Here is a 25,020-nt window from a genome sequence, read left to right as displayed (position 1 = left end):
GACAGTGGTTACACCCACATACACACAAACACAAATATACAATGAATCCATACCGCCACTGCATATGAGCATGAAAGACTAACAACACATACCAAACACATAACCACAATCAAAAGTGCATGCTTCTGCCCCTGCAGCTACGCTGTTGCTCAGCTTGCTTTGTGAGTCACTGTTGATTGAGCTTTTTTTGGCGAAATAATCCGCTGAATCACTAAAATGATTTAACTCAGGTTTGGTCAATTTTGCCTTCCTCTCTCCTTCTCTCCCTCTCATTTCTCTCCCTCTACACAGCCACAGTATATTTTGGGTTGGTAGAAGTACCCAAAACGATTTTGGTCGGTCACTTGCTCTATGCTAGGTCGCTAGGCAACAGTTACTTAGCAACGGACTCTAATGCGGGCGGCAGTCTTACCACCATCATGGAGATCCTGACTCGTTTGGGCCCCCTGCTCTCAGGAGCTTCTGGCTCTGCCGGGCTCTTAAAGCCAGGGAGAGAAGGGATTAACATAGCACAACGTTAGCACAACGTTAGCACAACGTTAACACAACCTAAAAACAACGTTACAGCAACATTATACTCTATAATGGGCTTACCAGCTGATAAGGAGAGAGGAGACGGATAATGGGTGATATAAATATGAAAACAATGTTACTAAAACGCAGAACGCTTGTTTTGCTTCTCTTACTAAGGAGAGGGAGGAGAGGTGCAATGTTATGTTACAGCAACGCTGGGGCTTAAAGTTACTAAAGATTCTCTGAGAACAGAGTGGAAGTAAAGGAAGGAGGCATATGAGGATACAAGCATACACACATAAACATAAACACATGCATGTACACACGCACACACACACAGACACATGCACACAAACACACACACACTCACCTCAAGTAGCTCTCTCTCAGGGTCACCACAGGAGAGAGTCTGCTGAGAGCCTGAGAGAGGAGAGGGAGTCGGCGTGTCTCTATTAATTGAGAGAGTGTGTATGCTGTTGGGTGCTTCTGTGTTGTGAATATTAGGGACAGTTTTCATAGCAGACTTGAGTGGCAGCTGAGAGTTGGACACAGCTGCACTGAAGGAGGACTCCTCTGTTGAGATCTAAATAGAGACACACAATATACAGACAATATACAGACATTATACACACAATATACAGTGGTTAGAGGTACTGTAGACAGTAGAAGGCATACTGAAGTACTGAAGATGCCCCACATAATGTAAGACCCCATTAGACAAACTTCACAGACGTCCCCTACCAAACCAGTCCCACACACCTACTGTACTTACACACACACCTATCCTAACACACATCCTGACAAACACACACTTCACTCACACATTTACTGTAACCAATATCTGTCCATCCAAATACACATCCACACATTATGTGTAATAAACTTTACCCAAACTACCCAACACCCTCACCACCCTCGATGGTAACAGTGACTTTAAGTCGCAGGCAGGGCTACCTCCTCACGTGAGCGTGAGTCCGACTCACCTCTGCTACACTCACCAGGAAGCGAACCCCATGGCGTGCGCTGGTATTGGAGGTGTAGGAGTGTGTGTGTGTGCAGGGTGGGCTGGGAGGACTGTCCATGGTGTCCAGGCTGGTCAGGTGTGTGTGTGTGCCCAGTGTGTGTGTGTGTGTGCCGTTGTCCTGGGCATGCCTCCGGAGGTGGTCTAGCCTGCGCAATGGACCCAGCTGGAGGGACAGGAGTGCCTGGAGCTGGCATCGCTCTATAGAACCCAACAGGATCATAGAGTCTGAGGGACAGAGAGAGAGAGGGAGGGAGGGAGGGAGAGAGGGGAAGGGTGGAGAGTGTGATAGGAAGATAGAGAGAGGAAAAGTGACAAAATAGGAGAGAAAAGAGCAAAGGAGAATAAGGGAGAGGAGAAAGAGGAAGAGAAAAGGGGTGCAGGGAATAGGGGAGAAAAGAGAGGACAGAAAGAGGAAACAGTAAAGGAGAGTAATAAGCAGAATACGGAATAGATGGAATAGGACACCAAAACAAAAAGCTGGAAGAAGTGAAAGACACGGGAGAGAAGAGAAGCAGTAGAGAGGGAGACATGTGTCATGGTGTCATGGAGGAAGGATGCATCTTGGATTTATAGCTGACTATAGATGTGCAGTTGCACACGTACCCTTACCTGTGGACTCAACCAGGGCCAGTGTTTTCAGCTGTCCAGTCATCAGGACCTCCTGTACGTCTCGGTAGGAGGAGGAGAGAGTGATGTAACGTACGTCTCTAACCATGATGTCCTCCACACGGATGTTATACTTCCTGAAGGAGAGGAGGAGAAGAGAGCAGAAGAAGAAGAGGTAAGAATGAAATAGGAGATAGACGAATAGAGGACAATAAATCATGTTAAGAAGAGAGAGTCATTCTTGAAGACAGTTGAAAGCATAAGAGAATAAAGAATAAAGGGAGTAACAGACAGCAAGGGAGATAGAGACGTAAACAAAGGAAAGATGGACAGACGGACTCACTCATGGTGCCCCATGCCCAGTTCAGGGAGGTAGGGTAGTTTCTTGATCCTGATGATAGAGTCGTATAGTGAGGGCTGGAGGGACTGGGCTACGGCGTTAGCCAGGATCACCGCTATCATTACTGGCAGGATGTGGCTGATCTGACCCGTCAGCTCAAACACGATGACTGCTGTCGACACCGTGTGAGTCACTGCCCCTGACAACGCCGCCGCACCTGGGGAGGAGGGATACGCAGTATGGATGATGATGAATATGACTTTGTCCAAAGTGGTGGAAAGTGACATTTGTCTTCTTTTTTTTTTTTTACAGTACAGAAAGGCTGGTAGCACAGCCAAAGTGCAGTGCCTCTGGAGTAGTGGGTGAGTCCACATTTAATTCATTACATCTCTCCACAAAACACTGTTTCATAAGCAATAGATGGTGTACGGGTTTTCAATGCTACTGTAAGTGTATTTGTTAGCTATACTGTTTTAGACAACAAAACAAATGAAAGCTCAAGCTAGTGATTTGTGATGGGATTGTACTAGTTACATTTATCCAACAAGTCTTTTATGCCCAAAAATAAAAATGAATTGTTCAAGGTTTTGTCCCTTTGATGTTCTACTAACCAATCAAATCAATGAGGAGCAGAAAATGATTTCATTTTCAATCCAAAACCTGCTTATCTGCTCTATCGTAACAGAATACATTTTCATCAGTCACATTCAATAAGCTAGCACAATTGACAAAAATAGCTTCGGCATCACACCCGTCTGCATTTTCAATCACCTTAGAGAACAGAAAGAGCCAAGATGGTGCCCATAAGTAGATACAAAATAGCCGTAATGAGGCCTTGAAGATGAAAAAACAGGTTGGTTTTAGTGCAACTGGTGGTGCACCGCCTGCAGTTTCAATCACATCAGAGAGAGCCAAAATGGAGGGGCCTATGGTTAAGTTCAGTAGTCTCAGGATTGGATTCAGCCATAAGTGGAGATGTTAGAGCTGTAATGGGGCCTTGAAAGCAAAAAAACAGGTTTGTTTTAATGCAACTGGTGATGTACTCACCCACTACAGCATAGCCGCCAGGCACTATAGGATAGACACTGCCATCGGCATGGATGCCATCAGGGAACATGACTGCCATGGTCTCTCCTACCAGACGTCCAAATGCCGCACCTGCACATCACATACATAAAGTGTTAGTGTTTTTAGTGTGTATGGCTAAATACACACATTTGTACACACAGCAAGTGACTTACCAATGAGGAAAACTGGCATGAAGGCCCCACACGGCACAGGCATGGTGGTAGCTACTGCAGACATCCAGAACTGAGGAGCGAGAGATAAAGGTAGAACTAGTGTGTGAGAGAGAAGGTTAATAGAGGAAACTGAAAACAGACACACTGGGGCATAACATTCATAGATTCACACCAAAACAGGCCATCATTGTAAATAAGAATCCTATCCTAAACACACTCTGCACACTCTCTCTATCTCAAATAAATGAACACGTACCTTCATGACGATGAAGAGGATGAGAGTGATGAAGACGTTAACCTGGGGGTGTTTCCAGGCGTGGGAGTGGCTGATGTAGTCAAACTCCTCGGCAACGCCCTGGCGACACCATGTTCGGTTGTCCAACAACGCCACCAGGGACTCATGCTGCGTCAGCTGAGGAGACAAGGCGAGATAGAGCTGTTAGGACTGGGATATACTGTACCAATCTTAATAGTCTAAATTGGCTTTCTTTCCTCATCTCCTTCCCTTCACTGATCTAAGAGAATAGGATAGGTGAAGACATCACAGGACTGATCCTTCATATCAGAGAATATGAAGGGGACAAGGAGAGGAAGCTGTTTTAGACAATTGAGATGCATCCCTGGTCTTATATTTTGAAAAGTGTATCATACACATTGCGGTTGACAGATACACAGACACAGATATAAAAAATGTGGAACTTCTGACCTGTCCAGCCATGAACTGTCCAAACCCAGGGGGGAAGGTGAGGGTTGAGATGATCAAGGTGACCATGGCAGGATACACCAGGCGTCTGACATGGAGAGAAGAGCTGTGGGTTCATTAGTGTGAGTGTGTGAGTGAGTTAGCGAGCGAGCGTGCGTGTGTGCGTGTGTGTGTGTGTCGCTATGGGCACCTGACTTTGTCTGAAAGTGGGGGTGCAAAATCTTACCATTTAAATTTTTTAAAAACCACCCACAGTGATTGATTGACAGGCCAAACTGTTAAGAATGTGGCCAGGATAACACGACAATGAGGAAATTAATAAAAAAATGGGAGGAATAATATTGTTTTAGCCAATAAGGATTTGAATTAGAATTTTGCACTTGCTAGGTTAAGAAAAAGTATTGTTAAATTGCACATTGTGTTTTCATCTTCTTTTTGTCAAAAATAATGAAATCACAATAATTTAGTACAATTACTAATGTGAACTTGAGTTATCTTTTAACAATTTTCTTTCTCAAGATGCTAGTGTTATCTGGTAGGGCTTTGAACAAGAACTGTCAACTTGAAAATGCAAACTTGAGTTAATTGATTATGTTCACATAAAAACAATATTGCAAACTTATTATTAATTTATAATGATCAAATGTGATTTCTTTTGGCAGCTATATATATATATATATATATCCATAAATTGTGGCCCTGAATCTGCAATAAAAATAATAAAATGTAGCTCCGGTAATATGGGTCATATTTGAACAGTTTGGGCTAGAGCAGGGGTCTCCAACCATTTATTTTATAAAGACTACTTCATATAAAACCTTTTTTTGCGAGCTACTCATATACAGCCTGCATATTTTGTTATTGTGTAGGCCTAATTTGATCAATAGAAACAAAGAACAGCACTGCGTACATAATGTAATTGCATTTTGGTTCTTAACACTCCACAATTTTAACAGAAATCATTCTACAGTAGCCTATCTTGAGAATCTTGTCTTTTTAAGATGAGAGAAAAAAGGGTTTTTACATTTGAACAAATCTGTAGCCTGCAGTTACAGGACTAGGCTACTATCAATTATTTGAAAATTGTAATTTTGAACAACAACCACAGTGAGTAGGCTACATATTTTACAACAAATCGTGAAGAAACTGAATAATCATGAAAAGTATGAGGAATAACAAAATCGTATTCCCAGCAAGCACATTAATATATATATATATATTTTTTTACATTTTAGTCATTTAGCAGACGCTCTTATCCAGTATGACTTACAGTTAGTGAGTGCATACATTTTCATACTGGCCCCCCGTGGGAAACGAACCCACAACTCTGGCGTTGCAAGCGCCATGCTCTACCAACTGAGCTACAGGGGACTAATGGCCCATTCTGCTTTTCCTCCGACATGGACTTCTTTTTGGCGCTGAAGCAATGTCACCATGAAAATGTTTCAAATTAACTTGTCTTAGCAGCATGCATATTAGAAATGGCTTATTTTGTCGATATTACTTAGGGACAGCTCAACATTTACTGGGGGGAAGGGTGGTCCAAAATAGGGGAGGGTTATCAAACTTTTTTTTTTTGCTTTGGGGAGGGTTTTTGGGGCACAGGGGAGGGTAGTGCGTTATTTTCCATGTTTACATTCTGTCTTCTGCTCGTATTTTCCCTATAAACAATGGCTTGACTTACTTTTGATATTACCCTAATAAACTTCAGAAACATTTGTGAAGGTTTGGTATGGTGTGGCTATTATTAAGCTTTAGCTACTGCAGGCCTATGATATGAAGGCAGTGTGACCTGGCGCTCCAACTGACTCCGACACTTGAGGTGAGGAAGACTGTTTCAGGCCTACCAGAGTTACTCCTATAATCTAATAATATAATGCTTATCTTGATATAAAATATTTGGATTGAAAATTAACGAATTACCCTCCTTCTGTACGTCTATATCTGTATAGAAGACGTAGTAGCCATCTGACATAAAAAAAAATATATACATGTCGGTGTCGTAGCATGCCACCGGCATATCTCTATCTCTCTGGGGTTAGGCCTAAGCTTCTCTTCCTTCTCTTCCTTTATATATATATATATATATATATATATATATATATATATATATATATATATATATATATATATATATATATATATATATATATATATATAGCCTATTAAAATAAGATCATACAGTAGACACCTAAGCCTTTGCATGCAATGCCCTGATACATTTACTGCTCAAATCTCTGACAGCTGAACCGTGAGGTGAACAATTATTGTTTTAGGAAAGTACCTAAAGAAAAAACCCCAAATAGGATATAAAGTTGCATATGCTACACATCGAAACACAAGGAATAGTGTTTTTGTAATTTGTTATAGGCTGTTTTTAAGGACACGTAAATGTGGCTCATTTGGCCAACATCCCTTGTTTATTGATGGTGCTGGCTGAGCCAGGTTGGATCTGAATGCATATGGATGTCCATAAAATGTCTCATATGTCCGGTAAATTAAAATCTTCCATGTCATGTTGTCCAGCACCAAATTTTCCTGAAGGAAACTCTGAAATTGCATATTGTTTTTGTGAAGATTTTAGAATATTCACATGAAATCTGTCGCCAATTGGATGGTAACCTAGCTATATACACCCTAAAGACTCTGGCAAGTGCGCTAGTCCAGTGTCACTTTGATTATGCCTGCATATCATGGTTCACCAGCAGCTCCAAACATCGAAAGAATAAGCTACCAGCCAAACAAGCTTGTAAGAATTGTACTTAAACTCCCCCCTCATACTCTTCTGGAGGTTGAGCATTTGTCTCTTTCTCTGTAATGTGTCTGTATCTATGTAATTGTATATGTATTTATGTAAAAAATAGGGGCCACGATAGAAATAAGTCCCCGACTTTATTGTGCAATCACTTTAAAAAATCTGTGTATAAATCTTTGTGTACTAATAAAATCAATCTATCCAAACTGTGCAGCGGCCAATTGATGAATGGAAAGAGACATCTGTTACAAAACACCAAAAAGTTTAATGACATTCGGAGATTGTCAAGCCAAGCCTTCTATACTGGGTAAGCCTACAAGGTAGGGAGGGATGTATTTTCTGTTTGTCCAGATTGACATACTCTATTTATTATGGTGTTAAACGCAAACCATGATATTGAAGTGCCCGAAGTCAGTATGCTTTGTTTATTGGTTGTGTGGTGCATTGGCACAGAAACCTGTTGCTGGAAAATGTGTTGCATATATTTTATATAATTATAAATATGGCATCACAATGTAAAAAATCTGATTTGACCCTAGTTGATCATTGTCTGCAGCCGGCTGATCGTAATGTAATGAAACAGGCAGGGAGAGTGAGCTCATCTGTGGTGGTCGGCGAACCGTCAACCTTCTGGCCCGTAGCCCTGCAACTGTGCCACAAAAGCATGCTGAAGTGGCAAAGTCGATATCTACATTTATAAACACAGGGTCGCTACAGTTATTGTTATTTGTGGTTGTAAACATTATTTTGAGTTAATTCTATGAGGGGGAGGTTGTTACATTTATTTTACAGTACAAGTTGAAGGTCATGTGAAAATATTTTACTTTGGAGAGGGGGGTGTATTATTTATTTTATGACACCTTGAGTTGGACCAGCCCCTCCTCCCAGTAAATTTCGATCTGTCCCTTACCAAGACAAGCAGAGCTGTTTGTTTTATCTACATACAAATTATCCTATGCTTTTTCATTTGGCGCATACATCTTGGCTACATTGTAACCTCAAAGCGGCCATGGTGGGCTCGCATATGGGGCTCACCCAGGACTGTTACTTTTGTAACTGAATGAAAATATTTGAACAATGTGATTTAAACGATTGATGTTGGGAAATAGATGGCAAACTGCAGACTGGTGTTAAACGCCTGTAAACAGCTTGGGGAGGGAAACTATTTCACAGATTTAATCATGTAATATTAGGCCTACTGATTATTTCTCAATTGTGAGCTACCTACCGGACATGCAGTTGTCTGCAAAGGTGCAACTTTTGGTAGGCTGATGGAAGGCAGAGTCAGAGGCTGCAATACAGCAAAGCCAAGACATGCCCGGGCCATGTTCATCATGAAAAGTTAATTTGCTCGTGGTGCACGCTGCTCAAATGATATGTAACAACACCATTGGACCACCACCATCGGACATGAAACAACGATACAAATTTAACAGCACAACAAAATAGATGTAAAAAAAAATATTTTGTAGGTGCCCTTTCATTTTATACACCAGTGGTGCAACTACAGTAGTGCTGTCTACCTGCACTGAACTAAAACAGTGGCGTACGGGAGCGAAGTAAAACTTTCCAGTGGTCAAAACCATTCATCTTGAGGTGACGGGGATGCAAAATGCAATCTGTTCATTATTATATCATATATAAAATGGACATATCTACTAGCTCAAAACATGACTAATCATTGAAAATAACAAATTACCCAATGGATCATGGTCATTTTCTGGAAAAAAAAAAGTGGTTGTTGCTCAGGTGCTCCCATTCTGTTTTACAGTGTTTATCTTCTCTATAATATACTGCTGTTCATGTATGAAAGAACTCAGGGCTCTAGCCATTTGCGGGCCCAAAGCGAGATTTGGTTGGGGCCTCACACCTTACGACCCTTGGGCCCAAAACAAGACTTGAGAGAATGTTAGTTAATTTGTAGTCGTACTGCACCTTGTGTATTCTAGAATTCCAACTCTCAAAAGTGTTTTCTTTCAAACTCTCTTTCTCCAAAAAATTATTTATTTGTATTTTTGTCTGGGCCTCCGACGCGCAGTGCGTGGTCCACGTATAGGGCGAGCCGGCACTGTGTGTGTGTGTGTTTGGTGTGTGTGTGTAGCAGTGTATGAAGTTGTGTGTGTGTGCGTGTTTGTATTAGACTCACTTCCTGAGCAGGAACTTGTTGATTGTCTTCTGTTTCCTCATACACTCTACTATCAGTCTGTTCAGGTAGACAAAGAGAGCCCCACCAAAACCACATGCAATCCTGAGGAGGAGAGGGGACAGAGTCACACACCATTCTAGTTCAATAGCCATTGAAGTGATCAGAATGAGGAGGAGTCAGACCTGGGTGTGTTGGACACAAAAGACACACAACAAACCCGTACCCCAGAATGGCGAAGGCTGGCAGCTCCTGGAGGTCAAAGGGGAAGTCCAGACGGAAACGTGTCTTAAAGAGGGCTGTTATGGTCTCTGAGAGAAGGACAGACATAGAGTGACAGAGAGAGAGAGAGAAATAGGGAGAATAACATTACATTTACGTCATTTAGCAGACGCTCTTATCCAGAGCGACTTACAGTTAGTGAGTGCATACATAATTTTCTTATTTTTCATACTGGCCCCCCATGGGAATCGAACCCACAACCCTGGCGTTGCAAACGCCATGCTCTACCAACTGAGCTACATCCCTGCCGGCCATTCCCTCCCCTACCCTGGATGACACTGGGCCAATTGTGCGCCGCCCCATGGGGCTCCCGGTCGCGGCCGGCTACGACAGAGCCTGGATTCGAACCAGGATCTCTAGTGGCACAGCTAGCACTGCGATGCAGTGCCTTAGACCACTGCGCCACTCGGGAGGTTCATGAGTCACCTCTGACTAACTACTGGCTCAGTGACCCAGACCCAAGGCACTCCCCCCCCCCACACACACTCACACACACCTCCTCACCTTCGTCCTGGTTCCACACAGCCAGTACTCTGAAGATGAAGGCGCTGAAGGTGGCAGCGAAGAAGCCCCTCCAGTAGTTCCTCACCGCAAAGAACGTAGACGTTACCTCAATGCTGAAGAGCACACCTGCAACACACACACAATCACTGTTGCAGTAATATCATTCTTTCACTTATTGTATTTCTCACCCAAAGTATATTCTAATTACCTCCAATGGGGGCAGCGAAGCAGCAACCTACCCCCACTGCACACGCTGCTGATAGCATCTCAGTGTTCCTCAGCTCATTCTGTAGGAATAGGAACACACACACACACGTATGTGCAAGCACACATAGTACATACATACACACATGTAAACACACATACAAATATACACATTTCTGGTAAAAAGGGAATGCCAAGGGCATTGGAATGTAATGGAGTCACAGAGAGGAATGTTAGAATGAACAGAATAACATGAAGCAAAGGGAGATGTCATGCATGTCATGTGTCATTCACATAGAATATAATAGAAATCCTTGATTAGAAATGGAATGGTGCTCAGATGACGCTCCAACATGTGTACATGAAAAGTGGAAACTCTGAGAGGTGCACATACTTAGACACACGTGCACTCGTACCTTGTTTCCCTCAAAGGGCTCTTCCTTAAGCAGTAAGTGGGAAAAGACAGAAATCTGAGTGAGTACCTAAGAGTTCAAATGAAGAAAAGCAGAGACCAAAATCTTCTGGGATATTCTCTTTAATGCATCGTTGCTTTGGTTTTTGGACAGAAAGTAAATGCAATCTCCTATAGTGACTGGGTTCAAATGGATTGAGCCCTGACACTGATCAATATGGAAGCTCTATAAAGTAAACTTGACACTTTCTTCCTTCTTCTCCCTTTCCCTCCCCCTCTTTCTTCTCCTCCTCCTCCTTTTCCTCCTCATTCTCCTCCTCCTCCAAATCTTGGGTGGTGTATGGCAGAGAAAGTAATCTCTTGGCAGACTGAGAACCACAGACAGGAGCCAGATTGGAGCCAAGCGTTGGACTCAGGTGAGTGGGGGTGAGAGTGGGTCCTGGAGGGGTGGCAGGCTGGTCAGACAGGTATCACACAGATACTAAAACCAAATTGAGTGGGAGTAAGCATGTGTGCAGGGTTAAAGGTTAGGGTGTGTGTGTGTGGGGGGGGGGGGGGGTCTCTCACCTTGTAGATTCCACCAAACAAGGCAGCCAAGAACTTGCTCAGGAGGGCTGCACACAGACTGGCCACATGAACGAACGGGCCCTGAGAGAGAGATCAGAGGAGAGAGAGAGAGAAAGAGAGAGATGGAGGGGTAGGGATCAGAGGATGAGGGAGAAAGGGAGAGATGGAGGGGTAGGGGTCAGAGGATGAGGGGGAAAGGGAGAGATGGAGGGGTAGGGGTCAGAGGATGAGGGAGAAAGGGAGAGATGGAGGGGTAGGGGTCAGAGGATGAGGGAGAAAGGGAGAGATGGAGGGGTAGGGGTCAGAGGATGAGGGGGAAAGGGAGAGATGGAGGGGTAGGGGTCAGAGGATGAGGGGGAAAGGGAAAGGGAGAAAAAAAGAAGGCAGAACTGGTCGCCCCCTGTCCATAACTTTATTCATTATGATCTAAAGGCAAAACTGCTCCTAGATCAGCACTTCTACTCAGAGATGCTTTATAAATACGGGCCCAGGAATTTCAAACATTTCACTTTCATTCCGTAACAGTCTCCTATGGGTTTCCCACCTCCTTTCCCAGGGGCATGCCACTGCCCAGAGCACAGGTCAGCCCGATAACTTTGGCCACAAAGGTTTTAAAGGTGAGATACTCCTTCAGTACTACGCCTCTCAGAATGGTCTTCATCTCTGGGATACCCGAACCTGAGAAAGAGGAGGAGGACAGAAAGTAGGAAGAGGAGAGATGGGAGAGGAGAGGGCCGGAGGAGGGAGAGAAGGAGAGGGAGTAAAATGTATATTCATGGATCAACTTCCAGATTATGTATGTATTCAAGGCTGTTAGTACTAGCGGTTTCAAGGATATAGTCAAGGATGTCCTGAAGTTGTATAACTTTTGCCAACTACTCATGTGAACTGAGTCCACTCCATACATCTGTGACCTTTAAACAATCATGCACAGTGTTTCATTCTGTATGCAAATGAGGTATTTAAATATATGAGTGTGCATGATTAGCAATGAATGTAGGTGTGAGATGAAATTGAATGAGAGAGTATATGTGTGTGTGTGTGTGTGTCTGCGTGCCCATTCATGTACTTGTGTGTGTGTCACACTTGAGCGTGAGTGTGTCTCTTACCCACAGCCTGCGGGGACAGTATCTGTGTGAACCCTGCTGAGAAAGTAATGAGCACCACGGGGTAGGTGACCCATGCCAGGTACTGCAGGAGCATGTTACTGTCCAGTCCCCCATACATCCACTTCTGAGCTGCACAGACACACAGAGATATATAAAACCAATTAAATAAACTTTTTGACACTAGGGGAGCTAGGAATATTTATCCCGCTCTCCCGCCAGCTACCTTTCTCTTCTTCTCCCTCCCGTTCTCTCTTTCTCTCCCTCCTTCCATTCCCTAGGGCTTAGTCCATCACCTAGCTGACCACTGTGACCAGGGCCATGACTAGACCCAAGGATACATCCTTCTCTCTCTCTCCCCCGCCCTTTCTCCCTCCCTCCCTCCCTTTCCTTCCCACTTCATCACTCTCTCTCACCTTGCTGACAGAAGGCGATAGCATAGTCCATCACCCAGCTGACCAGGGCCATGACCAGACCCAGGAGGATGAGAAAGATCCAGTCCTCGCCCACACGAGAGATCAGGAACTTCTGACAGCGAGACGTACACACTGGAGAGAGGGAGGAAAGGGAGAGATGGGTGGGAGAGAAAGGACAGAGGAAAAACTATAAGAAAATAAAGGATAAGATAAGCGAGAAATAGTCACAGTAACAGGCAGAGAGAGAGAGGTAGCGAGATAGAGAGAGAGCACAAAAATATAAGAAAAGAGAAATGTAGACAGAAGGAACACTGTGTGAAAAGCCAGTGGGAAAGAAGGACAGATGCATTGCGACATGTTGAGCTGAATGAAGAGGAAAGGAATGAGTGGACTTAGAGATGGGTGGAAAGAGAGCGACTTGATTTTCCCTAACGAAAAATGTATCAACCCCTACAAAAATGTAGATTATTTATAATCCACATTTTAATTCACATTTCCTGTTGCTGCAGGATTATTTTCCTGCTGAGAGGAGGGTCAAATTAAAAGAAAGATTCATCGATTCTGAATGTTATATCATATTTGTGTATCTCTGAGCAATGTTCTATCGATTCCTGGGGTCATTTCATGTTTTCATGTGTATCTGAGCTCCAGCCATTGACACAGGCAGAAATACAGCCGGTATGACATAGCATTGCAGCCTGGTATCATAGACTAGATGTAACATAGTTATTGTAAAATCCGAAACACTCAAATTAGTATGATATGTTACGTTTGGTATGGTTACATCAGACAGATTGTTCCTTAAGGCAAAAATGAAAGTAGGGTGGTTGGTTGGCATATAACGTGAACGTCTAGCAACCAAAAGGTTGCGAATTCGAATTTCAACACTGACAACTTTAGCATTTTAGCTAATTATCAACTTTTCAACTACTTAGTATGTTAGCTAACCCTTCCCCTAAACCTAACCCTTCCCAGCAGCTGCAGATTGACGTCTGAAGTTCGCAACAGCACTAAGCTAAAGACCATGGACTGAAGCAGAAAAATAGGAGAAATGTGGTGAACCTCTGTTAAATTACAAATTTCTCGAGGTAGGAATATCGCAAAAATATCATCAATGGTTCATTCGAGCGAGAAGACAACATCCAGGTTTATGACATCGGCCAGTATTGAAATCTGAGGTATGACAGACGTTTTCGCGATTTAAAAGTCATATTTCAATTAACTTCCAGTGTAGGTAGTGCAGCTTTATCACAATGCTCAATCTGGTCTCAAAGCATTCATATTCGTATTATTCTGTACGGAAATCCGAGACACTCCATTTAGTATGATATTTTACGTTTCATATGGTATGTATTAATTTGTTAGCTAACATGCTAAGTAGTTGCAAAGTAGCTAAAAAGTAGTAAGTAGTTGAAAAGTTGCTAATTAGTTAAAATGCTAAAGTTAATAATAATATAATAATAATATGCCATTTTAGCAGACGCTTTTATCCAAAGCGACTTACAGTCATGCGTGCATAAATTTTTTTGTGTATGGGTGGTCCCGGGGATCGAACCCACTACCTTGGCGTTACAAGCGCCGTGCTCTACCAGCTGAGCTACAGAGGAGTTGTCAGTGATGAGATTCAAACTCGCAACTTTTGGGTTGCTAGACGTTCGCGTTATACGCCGACCAACCAAGCTACTTTAGTTTTTGCCTTAAGTAACCATCTGTCTTATGTAACCATACCAAACGTAACATATCATACTCATTTGAGTTTCTCGGAATTACATTTACTATGCTACGTTTAGTCTATGAGACCAGGCTGGCAGGTTGAACATGGTGAGATTGTAAACTCCTAAATTTATAGTGCAGTTTGTTAAGGAGATTTTACAGCTGACTACTGTAGCTACTTCACATGCTGATATTGACTTTGGTATTATTGTGTGTAGCTACCTTTGCTAGCTATTGCATTGTGGGTTTTGTAGTCGACTTACGCTGCAAAAGATTTTCACGTTTCTACCAACCTTATTATAACAACATATCAGGTGGTGTGAAAGGAAGGCCAGGAAAATTGTTAAAGACTTACTTACTTTCTTGTGTTCTTGTGTTCTCTTCTTATTCACATTTCTTGTGTGTTTTTGTTCTACTTGACTTTTTTATTAAAACATTTATAGTACTACTGATATTGATTATTACTGCATTGTGTCACGGTTTCGGCCGAGGCTGCTCCTCCTCCTTGTTCGGGCAGGCTTCGGCGGTCGTCGTCCCCGGAGTACTAGCTACCACCGTTCGATGTTTCATGTTTGTTTGGTTTTGTCTGTTTGTACACCTGTCCCTTGTTAGTGTTTGATTTGGTTTCCTATTTAGTTATCGTGTGTTGGGTCAGGTGTTATGTGTGATTGGTTATTGTCTAGCTGTTGCTCTCGTTATTACTCTCGTGTTTTGTTGTTTTCGAGAGTCCGCACTGTGTGCGCTATTGCCTTTTACGCACGTTGTATTTTGTGCGTAATTTGTATTTTGCCTCCCGGTTGGGTTGGCTGTTCGCCTGTTTGGTACTGACTTCATTTACTAAAGTCTGTTCACGAACGCCCGTGTTTCCTGCGCTTGATTTCCACACCGCATCTACACTCAGCTACTGACAGAATCACACATCACACCCATGGAATCAGCAGGAGCAACCGCGCCAACGGACATCATGGAGGACCGTCTGCGTGGGCAGGAGGACAGGATCAACCAGATCGGTCACGCCCTGGATCGGGTGATGAACACTCTCCACCGATGGGAAAGCAGCGGGGTACCCACGCCCCCACCTACCGGACCATCCCCATCGGTCAGTCCTCCTGTCCCCCTTCCGGAACCCAGCGGGATTCGGCTCTCGCTCCCGAGGGCGTACGACGGCTCCGCTGCCGGGTGTCAAGGGTTCCTGCTGCAAGTGGAGCTCTACCTCGCCACCGTACACCCGGCGCCCTCGGGACACGAGAGCGTCTCCGCCCTCATCTCCTGTCTCACCGGCAAGGCGTTGGAGTGGGCCAACGCCGAATGGAGGAGAATAGACGCCGCTACTATTACCTACGCGGAGTTCTCCCGCCGCTTCCGTGCCGTGTTTGACCATCCACCAGAAGGGAAGGCGGCGGGGGAGCGTCTATTCTACCTCCGACAGGGGATGAGGAGCGCACAGGATTTTGCTTTGGAGTTCCGGACTCTAGCGGCAGATGCAGGGTGGAATGAGCGGGCCCTCATAGACCACTTCCGCTGCAGCCCTTTGGGAGGACGTCCAGAGAGAGTTGGCGTGCAGGGATACCACGTTGTCGTTTGACCAACTGGTCGACATGGCCATTCGGCTGGACACCCTGCTCGCCACCCGTGGACGTCCCGGGTGGGGGTTGCCCATTCCACCTTCCGGCACCTCCGAGCCGAGCCCTATGGAGCTCGGAGGTGCTGGCGCTAGAGAACGGAGGAGTAGGAACCCGAGGGGGGCCGTTCCCTGCACCAACTGTGGCCGTGGAGGGCACACCGCGGCTAGGTGTTGGGGAAGGTCCCCCGGTGGAGGTGAAGGCAGGCCACGCATTGGGGAGTCCTCCCAGGTGAGTAGGCGTCCTACTTACCCAGAGCTTTCTGTCGTTCACATAACCTTGCCTGTTTGTTTTCCACAGGTTGCACCTCATTCCCAGCATAAGGCGCTAGTAGATTCAGGCGCAGCTGGGAATTTTGTAGATCGCCAGTTCTGTGTAGAGTTAGGGATTCCTCTCCTTCCCGTTGATAAGCCTTTCCCTGTACATGCCCTAGATAGCCGTCCGTTAGGATCTGGGTTAATTAGGGAAGTTACAGCGCCCCTTAGGATGAAGACGCAGGGGGGTCATGAGGAGACGATTCAGCTCTATCTGATTGACTCTCCTGCGTATCCGGTGGTGCTGGGACTTCCCTGGTTGATTACCCATGATCCTACTATTTCGTGGCGAGAGAAAGCTCTTAAAGGGTGGTCTGTTCAGTGTGAGGGGCTATGTCTGGGTGTTTCCATAGGGGCGACCTCGGTGGAGAGTCCAAATCAAATGCCCGCACTGCATATTCCCCCCGAGTATGACGATTTGACACTGGTGTTTAGTAAGACAAGGGCGGCGCAGCTGCCGCCTCATAGACGGGGGGATTGTGCGATAGATCTCCAGTTAGGAGCAGCACTCCCGCGGAGCCATGTGTATCCCTTGTCTCAAGAGGAGAGGAAGGCGATGGAAACTTACATCGCTGAGTCTCTGAGACAGGGATACATACGGGCCTCCACTTCACCCGCTTCCTCGAGCTTCTTTTTTGTGAAGAAAAAAGATGGAGGTTTGCGCCCGTGTATTGATTACCGCGGTCTCAATCAGATTACGGTGAAGTACAGTTATCCACTTCCTCTGATTGCGACTATGACGGAGTCATTACACGGTGCTCAGTTCTTCACAAAATTGGATCTCAGGAGCGCATAACTTGGTGCGCATTAGAGAGGGCGATGAATGGAAGACAGCATTTAGCACGACCTCCGGTCATTACGAGTATCTCGTCATGCCATATGGGTTAATGAATGCTCCCTCAGTCTTCCAATCCTTTGTAGATGAGATTTTCCGGGACATGCAGGGGCAGGGAGTAGTCGTGTACATAGACGATATTCTGGTGTACAGTTCTACCCGAGCTGAGCATGTAGCCCTGGTGCGCCGAGTGTTGAGGAGACTGTTGGAGCATGACCTATATGTCAAGGCAGAGAAATGCCTGTTCTTTCAGAAGTCGGTCTCCTTTTTGGGTTATCAGTTGTCTGCGTCAGGGGTGAAGATGGAGGTTGACCGGGTGTCAGCTGTGCGTAATTGGCAAACCCCAACCACTGTGAAAGAGGTGCAACAGTTCTTGGGTTTTGCGAATTATTACCGGAGGTTTATCCGGGGTTTTGGACAGGTGGCAGCTCCCATAACGTCTCTGTTGAAGGGGGGTCCGGTGCGCTTGCGGTGGTCAGCTGAGGCGGACAGGGCTTTTGGGAGACTGAAGGACCTGTTTACCTCGGCGCCGGTGTTGGCGCATCTGGATCCCGCTTTACCATTCCAGGTAGAGGTAGACGCGTCCGAGGCCGGTATTGGGGCCGTCCTCTCACAACGGTCTGGCACACCACCTAAGCTCCGCCCCTGTGCTTTTTATTCTAAGAAGCTCAGTCCGGCGGAGCGGAATTATGATGTAGGGGACAGGGAGCTGTTAGCCGTGGTACAGGCCCTAAAGGTGTGGAGGCATTGGCTTGAGGGGGCTCAACACCCTTTCCTCATTTTGACGGACCACCGTAACCTGGAGTACATCCGGGCAGCTAGGAGACTGAATCCTCGCCAGGCCCGCTGGACTATGTTTCTAGCCTGGTTTGTGTTTAAAATCACTTACATCCCTGGGTCCCAGAACGGGAAGGCAGATGCCCTGTCTCGGCGGTATGACACGGAGGAGAGGTCCGTTGAGCCCACTCCCATACTACCAAAGTCTTGTCTGGTGGCACCGGTGGTATGGGAGGTCGATGCAGAGATCGAGCGGGCGTTACGCACCGACCCAAGTCCTCCACAGTGTCCAGTGGGTCGGACGTACGTTCCGCTCGAGGTACGCGATCGCCTCATTTATTGGGCTCATACGTCCCCCTCCTCTGGACATCCAGGTATCAGCCGGACAGTTCACTGCCTTAGCACTAAGTACTGGTGGCCAACGTTAGCCAGGGATGTGAGGGTTTATGTCTCCTCCTGTTCGGTGTGTGCACAGTGTAAGGCGCCCAGACATTTGCCCAGGGGTAAGCTACAACCCCTGCCCGTTCCACAACGACCCTGGTCCCACCTCTCGGTGGACTTTGTTACAGACCTTCCCCCCTCACAGGGGAATACTACCATCCTGGTCGTTGTGGATCGGTTCTCGAAGGCCTGTCGTCTCCTTCCCATGCCGGGTCTCCCTACTGCCCTACAGACCGCTGAGGCTCTGTTTACCCATGTCTTCCGGCATTACGGGGTACCCGAGGATATAGTGTCTGATCGAGGCCCCCAGTTCACCTCCAGAGTGTGGAGAGCCTTTATGGAACGGTTGGGGGTTTCGGTGAGCCTTACCTCGGGTTACCACCCGGAGAGTAATGGGCAGGTTGAACGTGTCAACCAGGATGTGGGTAGGTTTCTGAGGTCTTATTGCCAGGGCCGGCCGGAGGAGTGGGCGAGATACGTTCCGTGGGCCGAGATGGCACAGAACTCTCTCCGCCACTCCTCCACCCAACTAACCCCTTTCCAGTGTGTGTTAGGGTACCAGCCGGTTCTGGCACCTTGGCACGAGAGCCAGATCGAGGCCCCTGCGGTGGATGAGTGGGTGCGGCGCTCGGAGGAGACATGGAACGCTGCCCACGTTCATCTGCAGCGGGCCATCCGTCGGCATAAGACGAGCGCCGATCTCCACCGCAGTGAGGGGCCTGCTCCGCGTCGTCCTGGTCGTCCCCGAGGCCGGGATCGGCGCACGGCTGGGGCCGCGCGTCAAGGGGGGGGGTACTGTCACGGTTTCGGCCGAGGCTGCTCCTCCTCCTTGTTCGGGCAGGCTTCGGCGGTCGTCGTCCCCGGAGTACTAGCTACCACCGTTCGATGTTTCATGTTTGTTTGGTTTTGTCTGTTTGTACACCTGTCCCTTGTTAGTGTTTGATTTGGTTTCCTATTTAGTTATCGTGTGTTGGGTCAGGTGTTATGTGTGATTGGTTATTGTCTAGCTGTTGCTCTCGTTATTACTCTCGTGTTTTGTTGTTTTCGAGAGTCCGCACTGTGTGCGCTATTGCCTTTTACGCACGTTGTATTTTGTGCGTAATTTGTATTTTGCCTCCCGGTTGGGTTGGCTGTTCGCCTGTTTGGTGCTGACTTCATTTACTAAAGTCTGTTCACGAACGCCCGTGTTTCCTGCGCTTGATTTCCACACCGCATCTACACTCAGCTACTGACACATTGTTGGGAAAGAGCAAGCAAGAAAGGCATTTCACTGTACTTGTGCACGTGATAATAAAAACTTGACTTGAAAAATGAATCACAGAAAATATTGTTCTCACATATTAGTGTTATTTAACACTGTAAATTATAGGAATTAGTGGTTTTGGGTGGATTTTTCCTTTAAAGACATGCTCTGGAACTTTGACGACTATTAAGTATTTTTTCAACCCCCCACTTTGGGCTGGATGTATCAATGTGTAGTTCATACATGCATAATCTATTAGCAGAATTACTGTCTTACCTCAATTAGCCACGAAATCCTTAGTTTGAAAGCTGTGCTGCACCATTTTCCCTAAATGTTCCCCCACGTGGGCCAGCCTCCTAGCAATTCGAGTTCTAGCCAATGATCACTCAATAATACCAAAGTCATTATCAGCATGTGAAATAGCTACAGTGGTTAGCTGTAAAATCTCCTTAAACTGCACTATCAAACTGCACTATAGTTAGTATATGTTTATTTAAGGATAAAGTAATATTGATATCCTTGTGGCAGTGAAGGGACATTGGTTAAATACAGAAAATGTACAGCAACTGTGTCAGTAGAACACTTTGAGTATCTTGAGGGATACAGTCCATTAATAAATTGAGTCCAATAAAGCCTCTTTTAGCTGACCTATTTCTCTATATGTCTGTCTTTGTCTTACTACACAGTCATATCAGCCCATAGCCTCTCAAAGACTGTGTCCCAAATGGCACCCTATTCCCTATATAGGGCACTATTTTTGGGACCATAGGGCTCTGGTCAAAAGTAGTGCACTAGCAAATAGGGTGCCATTTGGGACACAGCCTTTGAGAGGCTATGGGCTGATATGTAAAATATATATATATATAAATAAAGTTAGGTCAGTGAAAAGAGGCTTCATTGGACTCATTTTATTCTCCTTTTTCTATGAACTGGCAAAGTCTGGAATTCTACTGGTTTAGTGTTTAGAGCATTCATGGTCTGTGTCCCTCAAGACACTAAAAGTGTTCTACTGACACAGTTTCTGTACATTTTCTGTATTTAACCAATGTCCCTTCACTGCCACAAGGATATCAATATCACTTTGTCCTTAAATAAACATATACTACTGATTTGAAATTCAAACGTGTTATCTTGGTGAGAGATGGCGAGATAAATATTGATGTAGGGAGGGAGAGATGGACAAGTGAGAGAGAAAGATGGAGGGAGAGGGGGAAAAGGAAAGAGATAAGAGGGAGAGGAATGATAAATCAAGGGAGACAGAACCGCAGTTGACAGTGAGTGGAGAGAGAGAGAGATTTTTATTGTTTATTTCACTTTTGTTTACTATCTATTTCACTTGCTTTGGCAATGGTTCCCATGCCAATAAAGCCCTTTGAATTGAATTGAATTGAGAGAGAGAGAGAGAGAGATAGAAGAGATAGAAGAGAGAGAGAGAGAGAGAGAGGGAGAGAGAGAGGGAGAGAGAGAGAGAGAGAGAGAGAGAAAGCAACTGACAGGCAGAGAGTGATGGGGGCAGTAGCCGGGGTATAGAGGGCAGGTCACAGGGGGACATTGAGGGAAGCAGGGGCACAACTGTGTTTGTGGCAGCGTGATAGGCCCAGATGACGACAGCCAGCCAGGGCACCTGCTGAATGGCACCTCGCCCACACATGCGCATGGGCGTGCACACACACTCAGGTGAGCACGCACACACACATATGCACACATGGACACAAACACATTGAGTTGGAATATACACACACAGGCACACATACATGTAATGTTCTATGTCCGACAGTGCAGTAACATTTACTACATTGTTTACGACAACACTCGTGTAATACGACACCTCATGGTAGAGCCATAGTACTACAAAATCACTTTGAAAAGCAGTGTCGATCAAAAGCAAAACATGAGCAGCACACAGACACCAGAGACAATGCTAAACGACACAGATCACGGCAGAAAGTTAACCAAGTAAGCGCAACACATAGTGAAAGTGCGAGGCGAGATTCATCAAGCAGTGATTGTGGTTAACAGTGACAAGTGTTAGACAACCACAGACACACATTCAGCTAAATGGTGTCAGAGTAGTATTTCTGATAGACAGGGGCTGCAGTGAACATTATCAGAGGTGGTTTTCAATACACTTAAGCCACGGCCGCAGCTCAGCCAGGCCAAAATCAAGATATTTTCATATGGCTCCACAAACCCACTGCACATTGCTGGTGCACTCACATGCAATGTAGAGGCAAGACAAGAAAACTCAGAGCACATTCTATGTCATTCAAGGTGATGGCTACTCCCTGCTAAGCTACCAAACAACTGAGGAGCTAAGCCTGATCAAGATAATCAACTCCGTCTCCCTCACCAGTCAAGCGCACAGCGGCAGATGAACTTGTGGACAACCATCCAGAATGTTCAATGGAATCGGAGAGCTGAATGATTCCCAGGTGAAACTACACACAGATACCAAAGTCCAGCCCACATGCCAACCACACAGGCGTGTGCCCTTCCACATCCGGGGAGCTATAACCACTGGAGACTGATGACATCGTCGAGACGGTCCCACTGGGAACAGACGTCAGTTCAACGTCTAGTCTTGATTTACATTTGGTTGAGTTGTTAACTAATGTGAATTCAACGTGAAATCAACAAAATATTTCACCATGTCATTGGATTTAGGTTAAAAGTTGGGTGAAAAAAAGACTAAATTCCCTTACGTTGATTACTTTTTCCCAATCCAATCAGTGTTCCACATTGATTTAAAGTAATCACATTGAATTTGGTTGCAATGACGTGGAAACAACGTTGATTCAACTAGTTTTTGCCCAGTGGGGTGGCAGGCCCTACACCCTGGGTCTCCCCCATCGTGACACCCTCAAAGCCCAAGGACCCAGACAAGGTCAGAGTCTGCGCAGACAAGTGCGAAGCCAATACAGCCATTCTACGTGAATGTCACATCACACCATGGACGACGTCATCCACAAGCTCAACAGAACCACAGTGTTTTCCAAGCTGGATCTAAAAGCTGGACATCACCAACATTAACTACACCCGACAGCAGATATGACCACGTTCACCACTCATCTAGGCCTGAGGAGGTATAAATGATTGAACTTAGGTATCACTTCAGCTGCAGAGGTGTTCCAGAATGCTATCTGTCAGACACTCTAAGGCATTGCAGGTGTGAAAAACCTCAGCGACGACATCATTGTGTATGGAGCAACACAAGCTCACCACAATAACAGCCTGAGAGTATTGTTCGAAAGTTCTTTGGTTTCATCTTCTCTGCTGGTGGTATCTCAGCTGACCCAAAAAAAGTCATTGCCATTCACAAGGCCAGCAATCCCCAAAATGCAAGTCAAATAATGAATATTCTCGGCATGGCCAACTACTGCTCAGGTTTCATTCAGGATTATGCCACCATCAATGTGCCACTATGGTAGCTCACAAAGAAGGATGTTCCATGGCAGTGGGGTGAGGAACAGGAAACAGCGCTGAAAAAAATTAAGACAGCACAACCAGTGACACCACCATGTCATACTTTGATTCACAAAAGGAAACAGAGCTCATTGTGGATGACAGTGGAGGCTTCTGAGGGGAAGAAGGCTCATAATAATGGCTGGAATGGAGCAAATGGAATAGCATGAAACACATGGCAAACACTACAGCATACAATGACATTCTAGACGATTCTGTGCTTCCAACTTTGTGGCAACAGTTTGGGGAAGGCCCTTTCCTGTTCCAGCATGACAATTCCCCCATGCACAAAGCAAGGTCCATACAGAAATGGTTTGTCGAGATCGGTGTGGAAGAAGTTGACTGGCCTGCATTGAGCCCTGACCTCAACCCCATCGAACACCTTTGGGATGAATTGGAACGCCGACTGCGAGCCAGGCCTAATCGCCCAACATCAGTGCCTGACCTCACTAATGCTCTTGTGGCTGAATGGAAGCAAGTCCCCGTAGCAATGTTCCAACATCTAGTGCAAAACCTTCCCAGAAGAGTGGAGGCTGTTATAGCAGCAAAGGGGGGACCAACTCCATACTAATGCCCATGATTTTGGAATGAGATGTAGTGTACCTCCTTGTCTGACTAGTCTTACGGACTAAACACAAAGACTGTTCAGAATCAAAACAGAGACAGTTGAGTGTTAAATGCTTTATGTTTGCATTTGTGAATTGTTCAATTATGATCATTACATGCAAATAGTAACAGTCAAGTTGAAATGTGTTTGTTTGAATACACAGAAATGTTTTTATCTGTTTTTATTGATGATATGGAACCCAGGACTCCATGGAAAACAGTGACAAATTGTTACTGAGTGGACTATCCTAGCTACAAATATCATACCCCCCCAAAAATGCTAACCTCCCCTGTTATTGTAATGGTGAGAGGTTAGCATGTCTTGGGGGTATTTATTTATTTATTTTTATTTATTTCACCTTTATTTAACCAGGTAAGCCAGTTGAGAACAAGTTCTCATTTACAACTGCGACCTGGCCAAGATAAAGCAAAGCAGTGCGATAAAAACAACAACACAGAGTTACATATGGGGTAAAACAAAACATAAAGTCAAAAATACAACAGAAAATATATATACAGTGTGTGCAAATGTAGCAAGTTATGGGGGTAAGGCAATAAATAGGCTATAGTGCAAAATAATTACAATTAGTATTAACACTGGAATGATAGATGTGCAAGAGATGATGTGCAAATAGAGATACCGGGGTGCAAATGAGCAAAATAAATAACAATATGGGGATGAGGTAGTTGGGTGGGCTAATTTCAGATGGGCTGTGTACAGGTGCAGTGATCGGTAAGGTGCTATGACAACTGATGCTTAAAGTTAGTGAGGGAGATAAGAGTCTCCAGCTTCAGAGATTTTTGCAATTCGTTCCAGTCATTGGCAGCAGAGAACTGGAAGGAATGGCGGCCAAAGGAGGTGTTGGCTTTGGGGATGACCAGTGAGATATACCTGCTGAAGCGCATACTACGGGTGGGTGTTGCTATGGTGACCAATGAGCTAAGATAAGGCGGGGATTTGCCTAGCAGTGATTTATAGATGGCCTGGAGCCAGTGGGTTTGGCGACGAATATGTAGTGAGGACCAGCCAACAAGAGCGTACAGTTCACAGTGGTGGGTAATATATTGGCCTTTGGTGACAAAACGGATGGCACTGTGATAGACAACATCCAATTTGCTGAGTGGAGTGTTGGAGGCTATTTTGTAAATGACATCGCCGAAGTCATGGATCGGTAGGATAGTCCGTTTTAC

The 25,020-nt window shown here is 45.3% G+C and overlaps 1 protein-coding gene across 1 annotated transcript in view; it reads right to left on the bottom strand.

Moving 5' to 3' along the window:
* The window catches only part of LOC311099075 (chloride channel protein 2-like), a gene marked incomplete at both ends in the record, with an annotated part of 62,186 nt that overhangs the window by 1,880 nt on the left and 35,286 nt on the right, over window positions 1-25,020 (bottom strand). Inside the window, 18 exons of the mRNA XM_084139692.1 lie at window positions 413-478; window positions 884-1,096; window positions 1,497-1,762; window positions 2,147-2,280; window positions 2,487-2,700; window positions 3,531-3,641; window positions 3,725-3,794; window positions 3,981-4,136; window positions 4,431-4,533; window positions 9,329-9,430; window positions 9,552-9,636; window positions 10,112-10,237; window positions 10,320-10,398; window positions 10,732-10,755; window positions 11,295-11,375; window positions 11,839-11,972; window positions 12,404-12,532; window positions 12,817-12,948. Coding sequence (XP_083995818.1) covers window positions 413-478; window positions 884-1,096; window positions 1,497-1,762; window positions 2,147-2,280; window positions 2,487-2,700; window positions 3,531-3,641; window positions 3,725-3,794; window positions 3,981-4,136; window positions 4,431-4,533; window positions 9,329-9,430; window positions 9,552-9,636; window positions 10,112-10,237; window positions 10,320-10,398; window positions 10,732-10,755; window positions 11,295-11,375; window positions 11,839-11,972; window positions 12,404-12,532; window positions 12,817-12,948 — 2,225 coding nt within the window. The remainder of the gene's footprint in view (window positions 1-412; window positions 479-883; window positions 1,097-1,496; window positions 1,763-2,146; window positions 2,281-2,486; window positions 2,701-3,530; window positions 3,642-3,724; window positions 3,795-3,980; window positions 4,137-4,430; window positions 4,534-9,328; window positions 9,431-9,551; window positions 9,637-10,111; window positions 10,238-10,319; window positions 10,399-10,731; window positions 10,756-11,294; window positions 11,376-11,838; window positions 11,973-12,403; window positions 12,533-12,816; window positions 12,949-25,020) is intronic.

This window comes from Coregonus lavaretus (assembly GCF_964263955.1).
Source record: "Coregonus lavaretus genome assembly, chromosome: 23".
NCBI classification, from domain to species: Eukaryota; Metazoa; Chordata; class Actinopteri; order Salmoniformes; family Salmonidae; genus Coregonus; species Coregonus lavaretus.
The sequence above is the reverse complement of the archived record's forward strand: the minus strand, read 5'-3'. Positions and strand labels throughout refer to the sequence as shown.